The 27,502-nt window shown below is 36.3% G+C and overlaps 2 protein-coding genes and 1 pseudogene across 3 annotated transcripts; 2 read left to right on the top strand and 1 right to left on the bottom strand.

Annotated features, from left to right (window-relative positions):
• Positions 1–998: 998 nt before the first annotated feature.
• On the top strand, positions 999–2,828 carry LOC140858676 (probable UDP-glucosyl transferase 73B6; annotated as a pseudogene).
• Positions 2,829–21,769: 18,941 nt separating this feature from the next.
• Positions 21,770–22,546, top strand: LOC105047246 (ethylene-response factor C3-like). Its single transcript, XM_010926080.4, has one exon. It carries the CDS (start codon positions 21,770–21,772, stop codon positions 22,544–22,546), a length of 777 nt encoding a protein of 258 aa, XP_010924382.1.
• Positions 22,547–23,718: 1,172 nt separating this feature from the next.
• Positions 23,719–26,855, bottom strand: LOC105047247 (glucosidase 2 subunit beta). Of its 2 annotated transcripts, XM_010926081.3 has the most exons (5): positions 26,652–26,855; positions 26,405–26,524; positions 24,509–24,604; positions 24,147–24,332; positions 23,719–24,062 (listed from the first exon to the last, which is right to left on the bottom strand). In XM_010926081.3, the coding sequence occupies exons 1-5, from the start codon at positions 26,746–26,748 to the stop codon at positions 23,914–23,916; spliced, it is 648 nt and encodes a 215-aa protein (XP_010924383.1). In that variant the 5' UTR covers positions 26,749–26,855; the 3' UTR covers positions 23,719–23,913. The 2 variants fall into 2 exon arrangements, with proteins under 2 accessions (XP_010924383.1, XP_029121018.1); XM_029265185.2 differs by lacking the exon at positions 24,509–24,604.
• Positions 26,856–27,502: the final 647 nt, after the last annotated feature.

Raw genomic sequence — 27,502 nt, 5'->3', positions numbered from 1 at the left:
AACCAATCATCAGTTAGAAATGAGTGAAATATACGAGGATAGTATAGGATATAATCCATGTGAATTGATAAAATATGGGACAATCAATGAAATATAAAGATTGTCATTAGTTTGTTATAAATTTGATATAATATCACTGTTGCAATGAATATTTTTTCCGACAGCATGCGCCTCTCTCGCTCCTCCTTCCCCATTCCCTCTCTCTCTTCATCTCTCTTCATCTCTCTCTCTCTCCAAAATAATGCGCATGGCATAAGTTGACACCATATCCAATGGGTAACCACTATATTTTGACACTCATAAACAGTCCATGTAACTGCAATAATAAATATGCGCTGGGGTGTGGAAAAATGATGAAGAAACACAAGTTACAACGTCGTATAAAATCGAATCAAATGCCAAGTTGAAAATAGTTGGACCACCCGCTGTCCATCATGTTGATGATTCTCAGAAGCCTCTTGTTATCTCACTGGTCCCTTAACATTTAATCTTCTTAATGTTGTGTCGTCTCCTCCTATGTATTGATCATCGAGATCTTCTGTGGATCTATTCGGTGAATTATTACATACTGATCCTTCACCTTTACTTCCATCCATATCTATGGATGTCTTCATCCACATGCAAGTGCACCACAATAATTACTGATGGCGTGGCATGAAATTATTATGTAAAAAAATTATGAGACTAACGGATTTCATTAGTAGAAATGCTTTCGTTCATGTTTGATTTATAAATTTTTTAAAAAATAAAAAAAAAATGATATAAAAAAAATTTCTCACTATATAATTCTCCCATAGGACTTTGACTCCTCATCGGACGCGGTGCATGCAATAATTTCTCCGGCTTACGGCCTTTCCTTTATAGCTACGACCACCATGTTCGGATGGATTTGGTTGGCATACCAGCTGTAATGTAATAATATCGGCAGATTTATCCCGAAAAGGAAAAATCTAGGTCCTGAATTGTTGTTAATTACAATAATATCATTCTCAAAGTGACCAGAAATTTAATTTTTTTATAATATCGTTTCTGCTACTGACTCTCCGTCCCACTCTTATCGAATCTCCAGTACGCAGCAGCTAGAAGTTCTTGTGCTTCCAACACCCTCGATCCATGGGTTCCGTCGCTGGCGAAGCGGATTCTGCACGCCCACTACGCGTCTTCTTTATCCCGTTCTTCGCGACGGGCCACATGATTCCCTTGGTCGACATCGCCCGATTTTTCGCCGCCCGCGGCGTCGACTCCACCGTCCTCCTCACCCCGGCCAACGCCGCCCTCGTCCAGCCCACCGTCGACCGCGCCGCCGCCTCCGGACTCCCCCTCCGCACCCTCCTCTACCCCTTCCCTTCCGCCGCCTCCGGCCTCCCCCCCGGCGTCGAGAACATCAGCGGCCTCCCCCCCTCCGAATGCCACAAAATCGACGCCGCTTCTCTTCTCACCCGCCCCGACCACGACCGCCTCCACCGCCCCGACGCCGTCGTCGCCGACACCCACTTCCCCTGGACCACAGCCATCGCGCGCGACCTCGGCGTTCCCCGCCTCTCCTTCCACGCCGTCGGCCTCTTCCCCGTCTGCGTCATGGGGGCCCTCCTCCGCCACCTCCCCCACCTTGCCGTCTCCAGCGACGACGAACCCTTCCTTGTCCCGGACCTCCCCCACCCCATCCATATGGTCCGGCGCGAGCTCCCCGACTTCCTCCGCGGCGACAGCCCCATCACCGCCGCCATGGACGACCTCAGAGAGGCCGAGTCCGGCAGCCTCGGCATCGTCGTCAACAGTTTCGCCGAGATCGAGTCGGCCTACGCGGACCTCTACTTGAAAATCGACCGCAAGCGGTCGTGGTTCGTGGGCCCGTCGCGCTCGCCTCAGCCGACGCCGGTGACCTCGCCGCCCGCGGCGGCGACGACCCAGCCGCCGCCGCCAACCGCGAGCGCTGCCTCTCCTGGCTCGACACAAAGAAACCAAACTCGGTGGTGTACGTTTGCTTCGGGAGCTGGAGCCGCTTCTCCGGCCAGCAACTGAAGGAGATGGCATTGGGGTTGGAGTTGGCCCGGGACCCGTTTGTTTGGGTGGTGAGGGAGGCCGACGGCGAATGGTGGATGCCGGAGGGGTTCGAGAGGCGGGTGGAGGGGAGGGGGCTGGTGATAAGGGGTGGGCCCCACAGGTGGCGGTGCTGGGGCACGTGACGGTGTGGGGGTTCACGACGCACTGCGGGTGGAACTCGGTGCTGGAGGGGGTGAGCGCGGGGCTGCCCGTGGTGACGTGGCCACTGTCGACGGAGCAGTTCGTGAACGAGAAGCTGGTGGTGGAGATGTTGAAGACGGGAGTGATGTCGGTGGAGGGGGCGCGGCAGGGCACGGCGGTGGAGGAGAACGGGGTGGTGGGGGCGGTGGAGGTAGGGGCGGCGGTGGGGAGGACAATGGGGGAAGGGGAGGAGGCGGAGGGGATGCGTCGGAGGGCGAGGGAGTACGGGGAGATGTCATGTGCAGCGGTGAAGGTAGGAGGTTCGTCGTACAAGGGGCTCACCGATTTGATCGATGAGATACGTGGATGGCCCAAGAACGACGCCGAAATGGTCGCGTGATTCGAATCCCATTGATAATAATAAATGTGCATCGGATGGATGGGGGCTACCCATGTTCATGGCTCCATCTTTGATGACAACTAGTATAGGCAGATGCGACACACGGACTATGATATGGCAATATTATAAAATAAAAAAATATTTAATTAAAAAAATATAAATTATATTTAATAATTTAAAAATATTGTTTATAGTTATTTTGAAAATAAATAATATATGAATTTAAAATAATTTTGTACTTCATTCGTGGTCGTAGATATAATATGATAAAAAATATCTATAATTTGAAAGAGAAAATTAATTAGTACTGTAATATTTTGTATACGTAATTGGAATAGAACAGGTATAGCTATTTAGAAAAAAAAATTATAATAATTTTGTAGACCATCTTTGATTGTAGATCCATACGTATAAAAATGATTGTAAATTGAAAGATAAATATAATTAGTAAAATAATATTAAAATATAAAAATAATAGTAAATAATTATAAATAATCATATGTAAAAAAAAGTTGTATATATAATAACTTAAGATAAATTGTTGAATACTTCTTTGTACACGACGTTGGTAGTACTCTTCGAAGGGTTCCGTCTTTATCAAGAATTAAAATGTTTAGTCCACTTTTACTCCATACTATTGAAACGACAACGTATAATTGTCCATGAGTGAATACAGGACGAGATAGATATAAACCCACATTTGAAAGAAACTGATCTTGACTCTTATTTATAGTTATAGCAAAATATACTACTAAGAGAAATTCTCCTACGAAGCTTAAAAGATAATCTGGCATTTACCATCCTTGGAATGATAATCTTCTGATCAATGTTACTTCCTGAGATAACTTTTGCTTCAAACACATGCTTCTCTAGTTGATTGATAATTAATCTTGTACCATTGCACTGTTGGGAATAGTGTCCCAAAGCCAATCGTCAGCCTGTTGACGGTTGTGCTCCTTTTGTATTAGTACATGAATTATAAATAAATAAAAGTTATTTTGACATTTTTTTTCATCACAAATGTTTCATCTTCTAATGAACTCCTGTGTTGTGGTGAAGTCCTTAGGACTATTTAGACTCGACAAAAGAGAATTTGTCACTTAGTCCTTAAACCTGTTCGCGACCAAATGATACGTTGTTACCAAGGACGACAATGTTTATCGAGCATAGGTCGTTGTGTGCCATATGGGTTGGTTGTCCCCATAACCAAGGAGTGTGGAGATACTGGTATGGCATACAGGTGAGATGTAATGGTACATCTGCACTGAACGTGACCGACTCTGGAGCTATTTCTGCTATCAAGATTTGCTCCGATGGGATATGGGTATAAATATCCCTCCGACCTGAGACTGCCACGGTGACTTGCAAGCAACTCACTGCACTTAGGCACTGGACTACCTGAATTTCTAATTCAGTGACGGAAGGCTGCTGGGTATAGTCAAGTACTTGACTTGTCGGTGCGTGTGTCAAGATGGGATTGACCACTCCAGTTTAGGAGCTGTGTACAGTCGTGTTTCAATTTAGCAAAATCTTGACCAGGGTAGTTCTAGTGAGGAGTCACAGGACTAATTGAGTTGAGCACGATTCGGATGATTTCATCAGGGTTGACAGTTTAACCCTGAGTCGTCCTAAACACAGGGGTCAAAAGGGATGAATTATACAGTAACCATATTCACGTAGGTTCTGAATGTTGCGATTGCGACTATTCGACCTATCCGATCATCGAGTACCATTGCTAGATGGTCACTTCGATTAGTACAGGAATTGGTTCCTGTGCTACCGACTTAGGTTCGAACCTGCGGGGTCACACACATTAGAGGTTCCTTTCTGATCTGGTGGCTGATTATGAGTCTTATGTGTCTAGGACTCTATGATTGAGAATTAAGATTCTCTGATCATGAGTTTCACACATTTTGGGTACCAGGGTCAAAATTTTAAATTTCAAATTTTGAATTTGAAATTTGAACTCTTTGATCAGGGTTTCATATCGATGGTCTCTGATGCCCAATTGCCCATCAGATTTGGACTCAATAATTATGAGAGGTTTTATTAGTGATTTGATCGCTAATTAACTCAATTTGATTGAGTAATTATTTTTGGATCAAGTCCAATTGAATTGGATTCAGTTGGGTTTGACCCGATTAGATTAAGAATTGACCTAATAGTCGAGATGGTTTGGTCCCTGATTTGATCAGGAGTTGGGCTTAGTCAATTTCTGATTTGATTAAGATTTTATTGAGCTTAATTAAGCCTAATTAAGTTGGGTTTAATTTAGTCTAATTGTGCTTAACCTATTTTGATTAGGTTGGTTCAATTAAGATCAAACCACCATTTGAATTTGAATCCCTGCACCACCTTAAATCTTTGCGCCCATTTGAATTCATGAGAAGAAATTTCTCGTGAATTTTTTCTCATGCAAAGCCCTTCTCACGCCCACTTTTGTGCACCATATGGATGGATAAAGCTGATTAGTTAACCATTCAAATTCAAAGCGTGTTTGAATTTGAATGGATAACTTATCTCTTTTGCCTTCAAGCTTATCCATCTTGTGCGCCACATAATTCACACGAGAAAAAGTTTCTCGTGAAACTTTTCCACGCACAAAGAGTCCACGCCCTCCTCTTCTCATGCCACAAGTGGATAGAGATGAGTTGATTTTAGTTTGAATTCAAATTTGATTTGAATTCAAATATGTAACCACTTGTCTTTATCCTCTCATGTGGATAAGACATATTTTGAACTGTTTTAAAAGAGATAGGGAGCCGGGGCGTGCGTAGAAAAATTTTGAGAAAGAAAGTGGGGCGTGAGGAAGCCTTCTGCGTGAGGTAAAGGTCCAAAACCTTCCAAGAAAAAAAGAAAGAAAAGAAAGAAAATTGGGCGCAGGGTTTTTGGTGTGTACCCTAGGGTTTCTACCTAGGGTTCGGAAGTGAGATTGGTGTGCCACGAGTGTCGTGAGTCCACCAAATTTCAGGAAGAGATCCATCAGCCTCTCAACCAATCGTGCAGACGATCTGAAGCATCCAAAGAGTTGGCACACATCGATCGAAGGAGTTCGATCAATATCAGCCATCAAAAGGGTGAAATCACGAACTAGCATTCGTGAGGAGCCGATCAGACGGGAGCTTCGTGTGGACGATCCGCAGAGGTCAGACACTAGTGTGACTGCGACGTGATGATCAGAGTCCTCCGACGATGATCAGATTGCGGTGATCGACTACCCGCAAAAGGTGATGTGTTCTGAACACAGTACAGTAAAAAGTTTACTGTTTCAAATTTGAATTTCAAATTTAAATGTATACTGTTGTATCATATTTAAATCCTAGTGTAGGGTTAATTAGTATTAATTAATGAGATTAATTAATAATTTCACTGTAAAATAGTAATTTTGAAAAAGTTTTAAAATTATCATTTTGCCCCTGCACTGAATTTTTGCTTCATGCACAACCCCAAAGATTTATCAATATTTTTAAGCAATATTACAGGAGCACCGACTTTTAGCTTTAACACATGATTTGATAGGACTGATATCTTTATGTTGTTCAAGAATTCTGTTGTGTACAAATTATCCATGCTATCAACATTTGCATCTGCTTTACAAATACTGTTTGAACTGAAATATATTCTCTCTTCCTCTGGGATCATTGAAAGCATATACTTATTAATAATGTCAACATTCAATAGGGTGGGAGCAAGAATAGCTCTTTCTTGAAAGTAATTGAGGTCATCTAGATTTTCCAAAATATTAGGATACATGCTCTCAACAATTACCTTTATAGGATCATCTGAGATATTTATGAGAACATCATTAGGAATATCAATCATAGCTTCACCTTCATTGCTTTCATCTGTTGCTCCTTCGTCTATTGAGATTATTCAGTCTGAAAATTCTTTAATCTCTTGGTTAACAATGCTTGACTGTTCTGAATAGAGCCTCATCTTTTGGGTTAATGTTAACAATTTACAATGATTCCATATATATGAGGAATTAATAGTTGAGAAAACTATCTCTTACTTTGTTCCTTTCAGTATTACTGGTAAAATCTACTTAAAGTCTCTACCAAATATTATTACCTTGTCTCTGAATGGCTGATTTGCACATTCTAGATTTGAGAACCTCATGATATCTCTTAAGCTCTTATCAAGTACTTCAAAACAGAGCTTGTTTGTCATTGGTGCCTCATCCCATATAATAAGCTGAGTATGCACTAATAGCTCAGCTAAATCACTTCCTTGCCTTATGTTACAAACTAAATTTTCATTTATTTACAATGGTATATCAAACCTAAAATGTACAGTCCTACCATCGGGGAGCAATAGGGATGCTATCCCACTAGAAGCAATATTTAATATTTTTCTGTGATCACAATGAAGCTGAGAGGATCTTCCAGACAAATATCTTATCTATACCCCCATAACAATAAACAAAGAAGACACTACCATCATTTGAATTCACATCATTTATTACCTTATCCTAGATACACCTTTGCTCATCAGTGAGTGAATTTAGAAGGGTTGAAACTCTTCAACTAAAATACTTTTATCGTAGCTTAGCTCATCATGCATCAACTGTTACTGTCTCTTTGTGATCTATTCATGTCTGGATAAGGCATTGATTCAAAGTCAACAAGACTTCTCTCATTACATTGCAACAAATTTTCAATTTCGATAAGAGCATAATTCTTTCACTCCTCATCCGTAAGTTGTAAAACTGTAATATATGTAATAGTTACCTATTAAAGAAAAATATAAATTCATACCAATCAAAATATTTAAATTAAATATTTAAATCTATGGGATATTAAAAAGAAATTTACAATCATGTCCCAATAGTATTTTTTGCCTATGAAGAATGTCGTCGGATAATAATTTTCAAATCTTCTTCCAAACAAATTTGACTTAGACAAAGTGTTAGCAAAAAGCAATATGACAAACAAACACTTTAAGTACTCAGTTGACACCCAAGAACTTACTTCTACTATTTCATTAATGTATTCTTTCTCATCATCTATTGCATACATGCATCTTTAAATAAACAATAATGAACTCCATCAACTGTCCTGATATCCTTATAACATGTTTGTCCTTTGACTATGTTCAACAAAGTACATAAATAATAAACCTCTCCACTTTCAGGTGAAGTGTAGTATAATCTGCTAATTGAGAAACTACATTTTTTAGGAGACCACTGACGAATATCCTTTTTGAAGATAAATCTTGTGGGAAAATCAGCATAAGTCAATTTTCTTGCTTCCGGATATTTCTTGTTAGCCTCTAACCAAGCATTGAATATTATGGTCCAATGTGCATTACGCTCAACAACAGAATCGATCGGCTCATCATCAGGGAAAGCCACCATATATTGGTCTGACAAATGAAATAATAGTCTTTCAATTAGGGGTTCTCTGTAGTTAATGTCAAATCCAAAAATTCTTCAGACAAACTCGCATGGAGATAAGTATCTCCAATCATAGAACATTTTGATGTCATCCCTGCATTGTTCAGATCCTAAATTCTCTGTACCACCATAAAAGACTGCAGTGATTCTATCATGATCTTTATTCATATACTTAAAAAGGTATTTTATGGAGCCTTGTACTTTGTCAGCAACTTTAGATTGTAAGGTATGACAAATTTGTTGTCCAAAATCACTCCATTCTTCTCTATCGTCACACCATTATTTGAATTCTTGTACTGTAGATAGCCTTTTTCGTCAATGACAGTAAACTCATTGAATACTTTTAAAAAATATTTTGAACATTTACCGTCAACCATGCAAGGTGAACTGCCATTAGCTTAACTACATGGACCATAAATCATCAGACTACTTACTGCCTCAAACAATGTAGGAAAGTTTTACTTATCATGTATTTTAGTTGATATAATGTTGTCAATATCCTTCACCGTAGGATACTTATCTTTCTTGTAAAGAAATAACAATATATGCACGTGAGGCAATCCACGCTTCTGAAACTTAATTATATATATCACTGCATAGAGGAAGACAAATGACTTAGCATACAAAATTAAGTAAAAATAATATGTTGAGTGAAAATGATACGAACTGGTTATAAATTATTACCTACTTTCACCTTTCCAAAAATATTATTCTTCTTTAGATCTTTGATTAACTGGTCGAGTTTGATCTTGAAAACTCTGCATATAATGTCAGGCCTACCTTCTGTTCTCAAATAGTTTAACTCTAAAAATCAAAAAACTTCAGGCCATTTTGGATTATATGTGAAAGTTATAAACAAATCTGGATATCCAACCTACTTGCATATAGCCATTGCATCCTAACAATTCTATATAGTGTACCGTGCACCTCCTGTGAAGGACCAAGATAAGACAATATATTTTTCTTGTGATGATGGATTCATCTCTCCTCTAAGCACAGCATCCGCAAGGTCTTTGTAAAGGTCTACTCTCAAATTCTTTTGATGCGTTCTTATATAAGATAGCCTTTCAGACTCGACCATTGTGTATCCATCTATCAGAAATTATTCAAAAAGCTTACCCACACTCACAATGGTTTAAGACTCATTGTCTTTATCTTGTTTTGAATTCTAGAGACAAAAGGAATACATAACTAGAAAAAGAAACACTATTTTGAATAAATATGTATCTATGCTGAATTATTATTAAAACAATAGGTTGCAATCAAATCTTCATCATTGGTCATATGCATTACTAAGTATATGCCCTTAATGTTCCTATCAGTGATTTGCACTTTGAAAATGAACTTTTTGTCAAAAAATTGGTCTAAATGCTCAGGAGTTTGAATGATATCATCAAAATTCTATGTTGAGTGGAGAAAAGAAAAATTAACCATAGTGAAAAGAATAGAATATATCAAATCCTACACAACACTCAATCTCTTAGGTACATACTGTATACATAAAATCCTTTAATTCAGCAGCAGTGAGTTGGAGGAATTTAGCAGCTTCATAGTCAAAAATAATAAAAATAGTACTGCTAGATTCATCAATCACCCTCAACTCAATTTTGAATCTATACAAAATGGTTTGAAGATAAAATTAGTATAAATGATATTAACACAAATATCTGTCACTCAATTTGTTTTACATTTTTACCTAGGTATATTAGATTTCACAACTGCATTGCACTTCCACAATAAAATTCAGAGCCATCCGAAACAACTTTTTTGGTGCATTTCTTGCAAGAGTTGTAAAACCACCCACGCTCTGTATCGATGATCATCATCGTAGCGAGTGTCACATACATAGTCTCCTGAAATGCATCAACAAGAGATTAAAGATAACATGAAAGGTAGATGTCAACTTTAAAATCAAGAGTTTAACATACATGGCAACACTCCTTTATCTCCTCAATGGTCTTTCTCTCCTAAATCTGCAAAAGATCATCAATGATAGAAATAGTTATCTGACTACAAAGCTGACTAAATTGCTGTGATAAAGCAACCTCATCAATTTTAGATCTGCACAAATAAAGATGACGTGTAAAGGATCGAGAATCCAAAACTCTGATATATCTATTAATCATATCGGTACTATCATTTTTTTCAATATTCATTCGAGTTAAAGATCAATTAAATCTATATAATTAATTTATTAAAACAAAAAAAGAAGCATGGTAAAAAATGGACTGTTACAAAAAAAAATATCAAAGAGGATTATCATGCTACACACTTTCACATATCTATAGATACATAGAGAGAATTTGGTATTTTATCGAGATAGAAATTTGGTGATCTCTAGAATTATAGGGTTTATGAGCATCCTAAATGCATACAGAGAATTTGATATCTTTTTGTTGCCTATATAAAATAGATTGAAAATAATTAAATATACATAAAATCATATACTAATGAAATTACTCATAAGTCAAAACTCATATATAAAGAATGCATACCAGAGAAGTCTTTAATCTTACACCATTGGACAACAATAATAGTAGGACCTTTTTGGGTATTGGTCATAATTCCAGCAATATTATTAGCAAAAAACCCCCCACAATGTACAAATCATTCTATTGCCTCTGTAAACATTTGAATAATTTAATACAAAAATATAAATAGTGCTGAATATTTATCTTTTTGGGTGGAGTGTCCTTTTCTACACCTATGGACATTTAAGGAGAATATTAACAAATTTATATTACATACATATATTTAGTATTTTTTTTTTAGTTGCATGATGGAAAGGTGCTTCTAGCCCATTACAGAGCTATGTGAACTATTTACTATTTTATGATCTATTCAATAGACAAAAGTATAGAAATGCACTCATATGAACGTGTAATTTAATACTAAAAAAAAGATAAACAAACAAAGTTAAAAACTTCACAACAATTATCCATAGCTCTGGCCCATTTTGTCTCTTTTATGTTTAATAGAATTTTTTGATTTTTTGAGGTCGTGGCCCATTTTCCATGACAAAAAAGATCGTTAATTTTATATGCACCTTTTAAGATGGTATCTAATTTATTTATATATAAAATAAATTATATAAAAAAATAGTATAGAAAAATAATTTTAACCATATAAAATAATATTAAACATATGAACAGAATACATGTGGGCCAAGAGTGATTTACTACATTATAATATAATCAATATATTAACCTTTCTTTAACTCCTCTCTCCCCTATAGTAATCAATCACACAGTAAAAACTAATGAAAGGATAAACAAACAAAATAAAAAAACTTCACAATAATTTTCTATAGCTGGCGGCCCATTTTGCATAAAATAATAGTAAACAAAACACATGTGCATCAAGAGTGAAAAAGAATACATCTCAACAGAATGAAAAAATATTAAATACATGATCAGGATACATGTGCATCAAGAGTGACTTGCTCCATTATCATATTTTCAAAAAATTAAAAATTACTCTGTATCTTGAAGCTCTTTCCCCATTCTCTTTTGATTGTTGCCATCCTTACAGTTTTCTTTCAATTCACCAACAGTGGATAACTTGCTAATAACATCTATAAGAACTATAACAAATATGAAATAAAAATTAATTTATATATGATAAAAAATAGAATGATATTTTAAAGAATATTGTGATAGTTATACTAAAAATAGCATATAAGGAAGTGATCTTACCAACCAAATAATTCTCATCGATTTGTCTTGAGGTTATCTCTATGAACCGAGTAAACTCAAAACCATACATGGATATCCCAGAATCATCCTCAATGACATGCACATTGGTGGAGTATTGAAAGTTAATTTTAAAGGGATGTTTAGTGGTCCTATAAGAACCACTGTTTTGACCAATCCCGAACTGACTTATAATAAAAACTTTTCCTTCTGAGATAATATTCTTAAATTTTTGAACAAAAGAATATTTTACCATTGCATGAATCCTCGATTCTTGATGTAAAAAAATAAATGAAGATTAACTACTGATTAACAAATAAAAAAATGTAAAAATGCTTGAAATGGCAGTGCCTCACCATTACATCTTGAAGAACCATTTTGATACTATAATCTCTTTGGGAAGATTGAATTTGGGCATCGTCCACATTCGAACCACTCTTGCTTTGATCCTTCAATTCTCTCTGAGCGGAGTTATGTCTTTTATAGAATCAAATCTCATGGCCATGCTGAAATACGAATGTAGAAAGATAATAATAATACTCAATGTAATGGATAAGATGAGGATTTTGGTCTAAACACTGTTCTATCTGTTAGGCTTTATAATAGAGCAAAGAATTTGAAAATCATGGGTAATGATTGAAGAAACATGAATTAATTTTAGGTTCATGATTTCGAGAAAATAGTAGGGGCTTTATCCAGACAAACTCATTTAATAGGTTGAAAAGGAATTGGGAGCTGCTATTCACACCTACCTAGGTAATTGGTCCATTTCAAAACCTTCATTAATGGTCTGTGAAATTAGCGTTAATGGTGGCCAGTTGTAAATAATGGCACTGTTAATTTTTTTTTCAAAATTGATCAAAATATATTATTTAATTACTTAATAATATATATAATAGTTAATAACAGCACCATAAAAGGTTAATAAATACTAACAAAAACTCAGATATTAAATATCAAAACCCAAAATGAAAGTCTATTTATTTAGATAATTCTTATTGGTTAGAGTTAATTGAGAAAATTGAAAATCTAAAATGAAAATATGTTAATTTAGCTCATTATTATTTATCAGTATTCATTGAAAAGATTAGAAATCAATCAATTCCTATTTTTAAAATAGTACATGCTCCCAAGATGCAAAAATATTTGGTCATACTATTAATTAGTCGTAATAGAACAAATAATTTAAAAATCATGGGTAATGGTTGACGAAATATGAATTAATTTTAGGTGTATGATTTCGAAAAATTAGTGGGAGCTTTATCCAGACAAACCCATTTAATAGGTTGAAAAGAAATTAAGAACTGCTATTCACACCTACCTGGATAATTGGTCTATTTCAAAATCTTCATTAATGGTTTGTAGAATTAGCATTAATGATGGCTAGTTGTTAATAATAATACTTTTAATTCTTTTTTCTAAGATTGATCAAAATATATCACATAATTACTTAATAATATATAAAACAGTCAATAACAACACAAAAAAAGGTTAATAAATACCAACAAAATACTCAAATATTAAATATCAAAATCCAAAATAGAGATCAATTTATTTAGATAATTCTTATTGGTTAGTATTAATTAAAAAAATTAAAAAATAAAAATAAAAATCTATTAATTTGACTCATTATTATTCATCAGTATTCATTCAAAAGATTAGAAATCAATCAATTCTTAGTTTTAAAATTGTACGTGCTCTCAAGATGCAAAAATATTTAGTTATACAGTAAAATAGAATCATATAGCAGCATGTTGTGCAGAACCTTTCATAGCAAAACAGTAGCATATAATAGCAGAATGTTGCAATTTTTTTTTTGTTAAAATAGAAACATTCAGCAGAATTTTAACATGATTGAACAAAATTTTGGTAGAGTATTTAGCATACATGAAACAGAATTCACTGAAAATACCTAATCTTATGGATAAAGCTAATAAATCATCACAAATCTCCTATTTTATCGATAAATTAATGATAAAATAGAAATAATATTGGAGCTGGAGAAAACAAAACCCAAGTGAAAATCAGGAATTACCTTAACATAGGCATAAAGGGTAGGGCAAATGATGCAAGCAACTCGAGAATCGACGATACCTTGGTAGAGAGTAAGAACCTCTTCAGCTAGCGTCTTAGCAGTTTCTGCATGAAAACTAATCTTATGGATAAAACTATTAAACCGTCACAAATTTACAATTTTATTGGCAAATTAACAACAAAATAGAAACATTATCGAAGCCGGAGAAAACAAAATCCAAGTGTACATCAGGAATTATCTTAATATAGGCATAAAGGGTAGGGCAAACAATGGAAGGAACTCGAGAATCGATGATGCCTTGGTAGATAGTAAGAACCTCTTCAGCTAGCATCTTAGCAATTTCTGCACTGTACCAAAACTGACTTAACCTCCAATCCTTGGATACCAAAGCAACCTCTGAGTCTCCGTCAGTTTCCACATCAGAGTTGGCGATGAAGTGGTTCTACTCAACGATGATTTCTTTGAGGGCGGTGAGAGCTTGAAAGCTCAGAGCTAGTGGGTCATCATCATCATTGAGTTTGTTAATTGAGTTAGGGTTCAGTTTGTTCCATTTCTATAGACACTGAGAAGGGAAGAGAGCTTCTACTAAAAAAATTCTTCATTTATGTTAAAATATATTAATAAATGCATTATATGATATGGGAATGAAGTTTTTTAAAAGAATTTGTTTTTGTTAAAAAATTTGAGGCAAAAGCTGCTGAGATGGAGAGGTGCCATACATAGAGAGAACTAATTGGGTTATGTCATTTTTTTGAGATCTACATGTGCAACCGAGGTGGAGGCTTGTAAATTTGACGCATAAGCCTCAACTACCCTCATTAAATGCCTCAGGTGGAACTGCTTTAGTATATTCTAATGCCGATGAGCATTGTGGTTTGCGAACCATCGGAAATGGCTTATCATGTTTCTGACATTGAATTAAATAAAGAGCTAGAAATGAATTGAGCTGTTCATTAGAAATCCTAAGTTTCTGATATTTTTTTTCTTTTTTTTTTGGCTTGATTAGTTGAAAAATAAGCGAATCAACTCCATAGATGAGCCAGCATTTCTCTTGCAATCCAAACCCATCATCTACATATGCTATATTTAGACTTGGGCATTGGACCGTGCTTGGCCCGACCCGACCCAGGCCCATCGGATCAAGTACTGTAGCGAGCCATGCCAGGCACGGCCCATCTGATAAACGGGCCATACCGACACAGCACGAAAGGCCTAAACCCTCCACTCGACATGGCCCTAGGCTCGATGACTGATGGGCTGGCACAGCCTGTGACGAGTCCAAACAAGCCAGAAACGACCCATAATGGTTAATTTGAGATTTTTTTTATTTTTTAAGGTATCCTAATGGCTAATTTTTTTTTTTTTACCATTTTGACCCATCCAACAGCCAAAAAATGGCTAAATTGAGGGGTATTTTGAAAAAATAAAAATTTTGGGACTTCTATAAATAAGGCCCTCCTCTTTTATTCTCACCACACCAATTCATCCAATCAATTCTCTTCCTTTCTAAGCTCTCTACTCCTATGTATTCTCTCTTTTAGTAATTATTCTCTCTTCTATTTAATATTTAGCAAGTAGCAATTATAGTTTAGTAATTCAAGAGTTATATAAGAAGAGGAAGCGTCCCCTTTTTGGAGGTCAGAGTTTAAGAGATAGCTCTTCGGTTACTCCACTCTACTCTCTTTGGCTCTACTCCAATCTATCTCTTTGGCTCTACAAATCCGACTCTCCGATGTCCCAACTCTCCTCTTTCAGCTCTCCAACTCTCCGCCTACCTCTTCTTCCTCTTCGGCTCTACTTAATTTTTTTTTGCTGATTATGGGTTAATTTTTATTTTTTTACCTTCTACTCAGTTTAGATGGCAACTTATGATGATGAGAGCATTGCCACCATACATGTCGGCATTTCTCTTATTTTTGAGGAGGAAGAAACTCTTCCTACTCCCTCTGAAACTCCTTCTGTCAAAGCTAGATCCTCTTCCCGTAAGAGGACTAGCACTGTATGGAATAATTTTGATAGAATTTTGGTTGATGGAGTTTATAAGATAAAATATAAAAATATATCAAATTATATAGTTGTGCCAGTACTGGAGGAACCAGACATTTGAAGAGACATCAAGAGTCTCATAGGATAAGTGATTCTCATCTTCAAAGTACCCTTGATATACAAGGGGGTGCTCTTGTAGAACTTTTGCTTATAATCATAAAAATCAAAGAAAAATATTTATAAAATTGATAGTTAGAGATGAATTACCTTTTAACTTAAATAAATCTTTAAATTTTGAAGAGTATGTTCAATTAGTCTTACAAGCTACTTATAGGAGAACTAGTAGACGTACATTTAGAAGAATAGGTATGACTAATTACTTAGCAATGAAAGATAATTTGATTCGAACTCTTTCTGCCTTAAATGCACAAGTATCATTAACTTCTGATATATGGACTGCAACTATACATAGTATATCTTTTATTTTTATCACTGCTTATTATATCACAATGATTGACAATTAAATAAGCATATTTTGCTTTTCATTTTTTTGATTATCTCCATTCTAGCCAACAAATTTTTAATACTATTTATCAAACTGCAGCTACATATGGTATTGTAACAAAATTATATCTGTTACATTTGATAATGCATCTAATAATAATATAGGTGTCCAATTATTGAAGGACTCTTTTCATCCTATTCTTAATGAAAAATTATTTCATATTAGATGTACATGTCATATTTTGAATCTTTCTATTCAAGTTAGAATGTGTATGGTTTAAGATATAATTATAAAAATTAAGAATGCAGTATTTTTTATTCATACTTTAAGAGCACGATTACAAGAATTTAAATAATTATGTCTAAACCATGGTAAACATTTCAAAAAATTTAAATTTGATGTAGTTATCTGTTAGAACTCTATATATACAATAATTCATGATGCATATCTATACAAAAATTTATTAAATATATATATAAATATTTATTGATTATACTTTATTTTGATTAAAAATGATTAAAAAAATTTAAAAAAATTTAGTTAGTTTTTATAATGCTACAAATACTCTTTCTAGTATTTATTTTCCAACCTCTTGTGTATTTTTACAGCAAGCATATATAATTTATGGTTAATTGCATAATATAGATATAATGATATTTTAATATCTATTATTTATGAAATAAAAAATAAATAAAATCAGTATTAGGACATGATATATCTCATGTATAACTTAGCTGCTATATTTGATTCACAGATCAAATTAAGTGCATATATATTTTACTTGATGAAATCAATAAATATATGAATCATGATTTCGAAGCATCTAAAATTGAAATAACTCAGCTACTTTATGATATTTTTGCATTATATGATAAAAGATTCATGGATCTAGACAATCCACATCATCTTTACAATCTACTTCTAGTACTCTCATTCATCATCTATTTTATTATTCCTTACATATAGGAGACATTCACATGTATCTTCTTCATCTGCATCTTCTTCATCTTTAAGCAACGAATTAAAATTTTATTTACGAAATAAAATCTCTTCTGTATTAGATGAAAATAAATAGAAATCTTAATGTTTAGCCTGATGAAAGAGTATGAAAAATCAATATCCTATTATGTCTGTAATTGCATGTGATATTTTAGCTATACCGATGTCTACAGTAGCATCAGAATCAGCTTTTAGTACAAGTGGCACGTTCTGGATGAAAAGAGGAGCAAGATGACAGGCAAGATAATTGAAATGCTGTTCTACTTCAAAGATTGACTGGATGTGAAGGGAGACTTCAGGATAAAGGAAGACATGATACTGGATCTAATGATGAGGACGACAGAAAATAACAGACAATTAGTAAGATTTATTTTCAATTCTTAATTTTTAAAATTTTATATTTTTACTTTTTATTTATTGAGACAATTCACATCTATTTTTTTCTCTCTCCCTTATTGTATTCTAGAGGTCAGGCCTAGCCCCCCTCCTCTTTTGTATAATTTTGATTTATATTAATAAACTAGTAGGAGTCTATGTCAAATCCTCTATCATTACAAGATGATTTTTAAACAAAAAAAAATTCAATATCTCTTATTTTTTTTTATTTATCCCCAATCTATTTTATTTTATAAAAATTATTTTTTAAAATAAAAATTTTAAAAACGTGCCGTGCCAAATGGACCGTGCCAAGGCCCATATAGGCTGGCACGCAGGCTATGCCGGGCCTGGGCATGAGCCATGCCTGGCCTACCAGCCATGCCGGGCCTGAGCCGTGGGCCACTAAACCCCAGCCCCGCCCTTAGAATTGGGCCATACCATGGCACAGCCTGCTACAGTGCTTGGCGGGCCGTGCCGACCTATGAGCGGTCCGATCCGATGCCCAACTCTAGCTATATTGCTACAAGATCTAAAGGAATATACAATGCCTCTATAAATTTATCACAATCTCAATATTATTGGATAATATCAATCTTATTTCATAAGATGATAAAGTAATTTATCGTTCACAAATAATAAGAATTGTCTAATTACAAATTTTAATTATTTTACTAATATCAATAATTTTTAACTATTTATCATCTAACCGATAGTTTCTAACTATAGCCAAGTAACAAATATCCTACGGCTCTAGATGGAAAAGTTGAAAGATGGCGCGAGCTTTAGAGCTAAAAAAATTCATGGACATGGTCATCTATATGTATGTCTGTCAATGCATTGCGTGATTTTAGTTTCACATTATTGATATGTGATTGACCATATTCATCAACTACTGGTAGTATTTTCAGATGTTTGGAATATGATGCCAGCTATTTAAGCCCAGACTTTTTAGGCTTGCATGACAAAGGTCTAAGAAAGTTTATCAAAATTGAATCTTGGTATAGTGAAGGCTGGTTACAACTCCACTCAAGATCAAATACTGCTTTTAGCCAACCCAAGCTCTAGCAGCTAAAAACTCGGTTTGTCTCATTTATGACCATAATACATCATCTAATTATGCTTAATTGCACCTAGAGTACATATCTTGAGATCGAGCATGTCACAATTGAGCATCTAGGCATGCAAGGCCCAGAATAAATTGCTGACTTGATCTATTCTTGCTAGCCCATGGTCACTTGAGCTAAACCACAAGCACCGATTCATGCTCTTTCCATAGAGCACGGAGCATGTCACCATTAACTGCAATTTAATAAGCAAACTAGGTTTAAACAGAGTTGTTGCCGCAGTATGTCTGTCCAACTACAAAATTTGAATCTGGTTGAATGACTCTGACGTCCACAAAGTTGCCGAGAATCATTGAGAATAAAATGAAAAGAAATGATAAAATATGTATTTTCAACTCTCCCTTGAACATGTTCCCATTAGTACTCTATTTTGCTGTTTCTTTTCTCCTCCGGATCTTGGCTTCACCTGCGATGTTATTTGGGTAGCCCCAAATTGACAATCCTCGCAGTGTATCGCGTTTTAAAATGTCCAATCTCAGCTGCTTGCAAATAAAATTTAATATGTTATCGCGATTAATTACCTAGCCACCATATGATCACTAAATGAATAATTAATCAAAACCAAACATAACTTTTCTGTTTGGACCAGTGAATGGGAACTACAGACACATATTTTGTTATGCATGTATTCTAGGGTAGAACATAATGATAGGCATCTAGCTGGATTGCTGGAAGTAAGACCATACTTAGATAGCCATATAGATTTTTGTTTCATGATTTGTTGCCGTTGCCATGTTGTCGATGATTTGAGATACGTTAGGTTAAGTTGTACTGGTAGGCGAGAACTAGCCTTTGATTCTTAGTACAAGCCCAGCTCGGCCCAACTGGTTTAAGGTTAGCTCGCAAGCTGTTGTCCTTGGACCAGCTCCATATGCTCCCGGGGGCAATCAGACTCCTCCCTTTAAATTCTAAGATTTTGAGACCATTTATTTTTCTCCTGGCCTCAAAGATGGAGTTAATGTGGTGGTTAGGATGGATATGGTTGAAGTCTCGATTGTACGTCACGTTTCACTAGTGCTGTTATTGCTTTGGATCTTGGCATCTTTGGGTTGGAGCCATCCAGTTGTTTTCTTTGGAGGTTTTTGTATCTTTATAAGGGAAGGCTGGTTTCCCTGCTTTGCTCATGATTTCGAGTCTTGTTAATTTTTTGGGTAAGCAGAGTCTTGTTAATTTTAATCCACTTTGGCATATTGTTAATTTTCTAATAAAACAAACGGAGGGATGATAAGTGAAAAAAACTTAATTAGGATATGCTGCAGGAGAATAACATCTTTAATCCCACGTTGGTTCTGAGTCAAAGGAAACTCTACCTTATAGAGAATGAGACTTCCTCTCTTCTATGAGATGCTTTTTGAAAGACAAAATTATAAGACCCATGGATCAAAGCAAACAATACCTCATGTACCGAACTATGAACCCTTGGCCGCAACAGCGCATCAGATAAGGAATCATTCCTGCAATTATAGGACTTTTCTTTCATGCATAGATTTTCTCTTGACTGAGAATTTATATTGTAGTATAGAAAGGAGAACATCATTAGTTCCACATTGATTGTAAGGATAAAATCGTAAAGTTTATGATCAAAGCTGGAGTGGCCCAAGATAAATTGCTACCATTTATGTTGTTAACCAGGAGACGATTCAGTTTCTAGCCTTTCAACCTAAAAAATGGAAACTCTAATTGACACCAATTGCACCACTTTCACACACCAAAATTGCAGATGAAAGAGGAGAGCAAAATGCAATTTATCCAGCGGACTGTTCAAAACCGATGGTCAGAACTTAGAATTCTTCCCAGCTCACCAGACCCGTAGCTTCCAAGGCTGGCTTCCCCATCTCACAGCCTTTTACTTCTTGCCAAGCAAACAAGCAAAAGTTTTGAAAAATAACAAAGTGGAAACCCCAATCTAAACACCAAACCACCAAACATTCTCTCTTCACTCTTGAAAGCTCTGAGGACAACAATTTCAAGGGTGACACATTACTAAGACATCCTCATGCATTGAATCTGAAAGCGTATCCACTACTACAAGCATTATTATATCCATTGCCAAAGCGCCAAGTATTCCTTCCTACTGGTCATGGCTGAATAATGTGGAGAAGCGCTTGTGGCTTCCTTCACTGCTACGCTTCTCACATGAGCTCCCTTCTTCCTTCTAATGTTTGCAATACCTAATACTTTTTTTTTTGGCTCAGTAGAAAACTTAAACCTCCACAAAACCTCCATCTCATGGTTATCTAGAATTAATAAAGATGTTCAGGCTAGGTAAGACCACAGATTGGAAGATCAGCAGCTTTTCATGTATAAAATTCCGGGTGCTATCCTGTTCCTTGGTTTTGCCTACTCCAGATATAATGTTATCAAATATGATACACTTTAAAAACAAACATAGTAGAATAGGACACTCGTCACAACAAAAGCTAAGAACGTAGAATGGATATCCTGAGAGAATAGCAGCATTGAGAAGGCTTCAAAAGCAAGGATTCAGTATGCATCCATAGGAGAAGGTAACCCACAAGGAACTGGTCATGAACCCCTATACTCTCTCATTTTATCTATTTCCAAAAGGCAGCTTGTTGATGCAGGAAGAAGAAAATCATATATCAAAAAGATGAGAAGGTACCTTTATAGCTATCAAACTTGAGCCATCAGGATTAGTTTAGATGTGAGTCCATCACACACTGAAAGAAAACTCAACAGCCTTCCCATGTCAATAAAGATGCTAGACACTTTATACTGGTTTCTAATATGGTGAACTAATATGTAAAAAGAGAACAAGAAAGGTTGCTACAACAAAAGAAGTCAACCATATAATTTTATAATCATCACCTATTGGCATAATGATTACCTGATAATATATGGAGTCCACACATACACACAAGATAAGGGTTCTTCAGCTTGGAACCCAAGTTTCTTACAGGTTCTCTTGTCCATAGGCTGAGCCAAAGCTTTGCGCTGTTCAACTGCTGGCAACTCTATATAACATCACGGTAATCCAAACACCAAACCTCCCTTCTCCAATTGGCTGTGTTTTATTCCAAAACATGCTCTTCTAGATCTCCGCCATCACCATGACCAATGAATTGGAGAGGTGTGAAGCAAATGATAGGCTCCTGGAAAATGTGTGGGCTAGTTTCTTCGCTGGCAATGCCCCAGAAAGCTGCAGTTCTAATGATGAACCCAACAAGAAGTCTGCAGACTCCCGAGACTGGAACGAAATGCCTTGTCTGGAAGGAGGGGAAGGAAATCTGGCAGTCCTACAGAGGCTTCCAAGCCTTGGCAGATGGATATCTATGGGAGCTGAAATCTGGGATGAACTGCTCAATGGAATTATAGCCTCAAATAACTGTGAAACTACCACTCATGATTCAGGATACCATGCTTGCTCATCTTCAACACCAAAGACTTTAGCAGCAGAAAGGGTTACTCCCAAGCATTTTAGAGGGGTGAGAAGGCGACCATGGGGAAAATTTGCAGCAGAGATAAGGGACACCTCAAGGAAAGGGATCAGGGTTTGGCTCGGAACTTTCAATACTGCAGAAGAAGCTGCCCTTGCATATGACAAAGCTGCTTTGCGAATGAGAGGACCACAAGCTCACCTCAATTTCCCCATGGAGGCAGTTGCCAAGGCTTCTGAAGATGCTCACCTTAAACAGGCCTTGGCATGCACCACGAGTGGCACTGCTTGCCCAGTGTATGGCTGTGCTGGGACAAATTATGGCCCAAGAAAGAGAACAACAAGGGAATGGGACATCTATGATGAGGTTCGAGCTGAAACACCAGCAGGGAAGAGGAATAGCGGCATCAAAGGGATAGTCCGCAATAAAGTAGATGTTGTGGAGTTATAAGACCTTGGCAGCGATGATTTAGAAAGTTTATTGTCTTCTTTGTAATACAGAACAAGGCTCACAAAATGTTGTAGGTAGGATAATGAATGAGAATTCATATACAGCTGTGTCATGTACATTTTGTGAAGTAATGCTTACAGGATGTATACAAAAAATCTACTGGATTTGAAGAGAGCAAGCATGTGTTATTGCTCTTTTTGTGCTCAAGCATGTAGCAGTTAATATCTTTATGAGAAGCGTAGAGACTGTTCTGTACTCCTTAAAACTCTACCGAACATAGAGAACTGGTATTTTTGCTAACCTGCCACTCTATGGTTAAAAAAAAAATTACAAGTTTATAACATAACGATGGTTGTACATGGGTGTATGGTAGAAGGATAGCAACCAATCATGTCTGGCCAGTTAGTCTGGTCCTTTTTAAAACAAATTTAATGTCATCGTTATATGTAATCAACAGACAGGAAGAGAGCAAATTGGTGGAGAGAGAGAGAGAGAGAGAGAGAGAGAGAGGAAAACAGGGTTTATGTTTAACGATGCGAGGATTTGATAACAGGGTTTCCACATAATACTTCAGGATGCTCAGTTAGTCTAAGTATGATGCTTGATTACTAATGAGACCAATATATTTCATATATACAAGCTGCTGATAACCAGATGATAAGAAAGAAACTAGAAGCATTTAACAATAGCAAAATGTACACATGATTATAAAAGGGACCATAATTGGTGTTTACATCAAACAATCTTTTGCAATTCCATTTCGCTACCTTCAATTTGTGCTTTATACTAATCATCGGCAAGCAAATTTAAAGTCAAGAAGTTTCAACAAACTAATCCAACAAAATTAAACAGGATAATCCTTTGTTGCATATGAGGACTAGATGAGCATTTCTGGCAAAAAGGACTTCCTCATAAAGAAAATTGAGAGCAAATGATATTCCCTTCTATGCGAACAATAGGCAGAAATTTAAGACCAAAAAGTAAGAGACAATTGCAACCCCAATTATGTATGTATGTATGTATATATGTATGTATGTATAATGATATAAGTATATAATACTTCCTATTCCAATCTGATGGTTTATATCCCAAGATTGGAGATATCCTTCTACCTGACAACATATTCTATTTCATCTATTACTTTGTAACATCATCTCAGAACTGGATACTACTGAAAGGGCCAAATTCCACATTACATTACAAGCTAATCATACATGCTGCCACCATGTCAAAGAAAAGTTTCAGAAGTGATTTGTGATTCATAAGAGCCTGCAATATTTTAGACACACCTAAATAGAATTTACAAATACTTTTCTTTATCCGTGAGATATATTATTAAAAAAAAAAGACATTACACCATAAATTGCTCACAACACAGCAAAGACTACTGAATTTGCAGGCTTATTAATTCCCCTCAAATAGTGTCTCCTTCGAGATCTAGTGCACCGATAGAACAGGCAAAAGGCCATTATACACATTGCAGAACCCACTTGTATCATTATAAGTAATTTCAATCCTGTGAATAAATAGCAAGGCCAATTAAATATCATAGCCATTCTTTTACCACATTAGATTCCTTCATTAGCGCTTAAAGGTTTACCTTTTAACTTTTGGACTAAGTCATCCAAATCAACTCTATTTTTTGTTTCCTGTATGTCACTGTTGTTCATTTTTGTTGCTTCTGCATCATGGTCACCACTTCTATTTTCAGAAACATTCTGATCTTTGAGGCATGTGTTTGGACAGTTCATCCCAGTATCATATTCATCACTTCCATCACAACAATCTAGAGACAAACGAATTATCTGATATTGATCAGAAAATGAAAATCAAAAGCAAAATGCCAACAAAACGGAAAGCAATCATATGCTATGTTAACAAGTAATGAATATAAGAAGGCAGCATTGAAGATCTCCTATAGGAATGATGTTTACACAAAAGACCTTTATACACATTACTTACCACAGATATGATCATTAACCTGAGATGAAAACAAGAAATGAGGTGTATCTCCTATATTCCTACAGTAGAATTTGCTTTGAGGACAAGCAGAAGTTCCTGCAGCACAAAACAAGATAGAGAAGAAGCATTCAGTAAGTGGATGCAACAGAAAATCAAGAGAGGTTGTGGCCACTTCCGAGCAAAAAAAATAAGCTTAAGTTTTAAAGGTAATGTAAATAATAGACAGATTTTTTAACTCATCTAAATCCCTTAAATTTATCAACATGTTTTATTAAAAGATGTTCAAAATAGAATTTGTCTCTTTCTTCATGGATTTGGCATATTAATACACGATCCCAAAGATATAAAACATAAGCAGGTTTACTTCCATACACTATCTACTTAAGTAGCACTGACACTACTAATCAGGATAAGCCCTTTGTTTGGTAACAGTATAATTAGACTTTCCCAAGAAAGGTGGTACCCATTTACCTTAGTTTGCATACGTTTTCCTTTTTCGCAAGGTTGCTGGCTCATGCAAAAGAAGTCATGGATTGTAATAGTAAAGTTCATAATGAAACACAAAATTCATTCTTGTTTGCTGCTGCATAGATGATTTATGTTCAAGACAACAGAAAGTGGAGATGGGAAAAAGGTTGGGTGAGCCTTCTGAAAAATGAATGACATCTTCAACAATGGTATGACCATGACAAATGAGATGTATACTCAAAAAAACCAGTGAAGCAGTTTAGCACCCAAAGTGACCTTCATAAGAGGTAAAGCACCACATGTATATGTCCCCCCTCCTTAAAAGGAACTTTTCTGGGTGAATCAGGATTTGGATTTGGGATGAAGATATGTAATATTAGTCCTGGTAGTAGCATTACCTTCTGACTATTCTAGATGACTGTTCGATGGCTCTTAGACTATGACTCCTGGGCTGCCTTTTAATGAGCCTTGACATCACAACTTTTTGGATAATTTTGTAATGATTTAAATATGCAAGGGAACATGAACATGCATGAGGTAATATCCAAAAATGGAATGTGGCCATAACATAAAGGCCAACACACCGTTGCAATATGAATCAACTATAAATAAACTACTCAAAAACTTAACATCACCAAGCTTGCAACAATCTTGGACCACTTCATAATGATGAATCAATGCGTTGCGTTTTCACTTGGCAGGGGTTTTCTCCATTCAAGTTGCATATCAATCCAAAAGAGTTGTCTCTCTGATGAAAGCAAGCATAAGCAACCTTCTTTAATCAAATAAATCTTCTTAACTGCACTAAACAGTTCGTACCGAAACCATCCAGGTGTTATAACTACATGCCAAATGGTCAACCATACCATCAAGGTCAACTTAAGATCTCTTTTAACACCATAAATCTTTAGAAAGCCAAGTAACAAGCAACCAACTTTTTCACTAGGTCAATTAGGGCAGATTTCTAGAATCTAGAATCTTTTACATGGCACCTAACAAAGATAATTGAGTGTGCAAAAGTCACCCGACCTACGTAATATCTAAAAACCAAACTTCTTCACGACATATAGCAGTGATATAATGACGACTCATACAAATGGAACATTTAAGGATGAAAAATCTCAAGGTCCATAGCAGGCGCATGCACAATACTGAGATGGAACTGACTGGTAGTAGTAGTTTCAAGTTTCAAGCACCAAACAGCTATGATGAATATGGAAATACAAAAATTCCTAAATGAAGACAACTAAAGATGGACATCAATAATTCTTGCATCCATTACGCATTTCACAGATGAATCACATAAAATAACTTGTTAGATCTTCCTAATTACCTCTGACGGGAAAAAAAAAAGGAAGAAAATCGATCCAAGGCTTGTCGACACCACATGAAGTGGATTAGGGGTTTTGGGTGGGTTTTAGCTCTCACCGGGTTCGTCGGTTCCGTCGAGGCAATCGCAGTAGCCGTCGTTGAGGCGATCCCTCGAGAAGGTTCTCGACCCGTCCTTGCACGCGATCACCGCCCCCGCGACCGCGAAATACTTCTCGTCTACAATTTCCCGATTATTTATATAGAAATCGGTCAGACGAATTGAAAAATGAAATTAAAAAAAAAAAAAGATGCGTCGGATCAGAAACGGACGGTCGGATCGTTCGGAACGGGGACACAGGTTTACCTTGCGGGGAGACGCCAAGAAGAGGAGAGGAGGCGACGAGGGAGGAGGCGACGAGGAGGCAGGCGGGAACGAGGGAGAGGAGGCCTCTCGTTCCCATTTTTGCGGGCCGGCAGACCGCACCCGTTGACGCCTGGGCTATTTGTTTCCGGCTGTTGTTCGTCGCATCAGCTCGTGCAACGCTTCCGCTGCAACGAGCTTCCTATTGGAGGAGGTAGAAGCATATAGGCCCCACGTACACGTGGCCAAGTTGCATATGGGCTCGGCTTCTTAAAATATGAAAATAAAACTTTGAGTCCGTCTTAGATTTTTTCTTAAATAAATGGAAAAAAAAAAAAAAAAAAACGATGCTAGAATTATGTAGGACTATCACGTGAGGGTTCCCCATCCAAAATTCAAATGCAAAATTTATGGTTGGTAGGCAGAGAGGTATACCCACTACCTCAAGTCAATTTGATGCACTCCAGAAAACTCTTCATGCAAAATATCTGGGTTGGAAATCCTTTTCTTTAATGATATCGATATCCAAAGTATTTATCCACCCCAAAGAAGCTTACACTTTTTTTTTTTTTTTTCCTGTCTTCTCTATATAAAATTAGCAAAACAATCCCACCTACTCTGCACTCCTTATATATCTACTAATCATCCATAATGCTCCAAAAAGCACAATTTACTTTTAGACTTAAAATATGAATAATCCTCCTCATCTTGAATCTGAAACCTCTTGATTGGTAAGCAAATGGATGCAAATTATTACAAGATATCTTTAGAAGACAAAATTAGCAGTTAGCACAAAACTAATTGTGAGTGGGGTGAAGTTAACTTTCCCGGTGGTTAAACCACCTGTAGGCAAT

The sequence above is a fragment of the Elaeis guineensis genome, chromosome 6, assembly GCF_000442705.2.
Source record: "Elaeis guineensis isolate ETL-2024a chromosome 6, EG11, whole genome shotgun sequence".
NCBI lineage: Eukaryota > Viridiplantae > Streptophyta > Magnoliopsida > Arecales > Arecaceae > Elaeis > Elaeis guineensis.
Note: the sequence above shows the minus strand (reverse complement) of the source record. Positions and strands in the feature narration are given on the sequence as shown.

What these genes read in the sequence shown, in the direction of transcription:
- LOC105047246 (XM_010926080.4), top strand. Translation starts at nt 21,770, where the DNA reads ATGACCAATGAATTGGAGAGGTGTGAAGCAAATGATAGGCTCCTGGAA.
- LOC105047247 (XM_010926081.3), bottom strand. Translation starts at nt 26,748, where the DNA reads ATGGGAACGAGAGGCCTCCTCTCCCTCGTTCCCGCCTGCCTCCTCGTC. An exon ending in TCTTGGCGTCTCCCCGCAAG is followed by an intron (nt 26,525 to 26,651) that starts GTAAACCTGTGT and finishes GGGAAATTGTAG; the next exon opens with ACGAGAAGTATTTCGCGGTC. An exon ending in CTTAGTCCAAAAGTTAAAAG is followed by an intron (nt 24,063 to 24,146) that starts GTAAACCTTTAA and finishes ATTTATTCACAG; the next exon opens with GATTGAAATTACTTATAATG.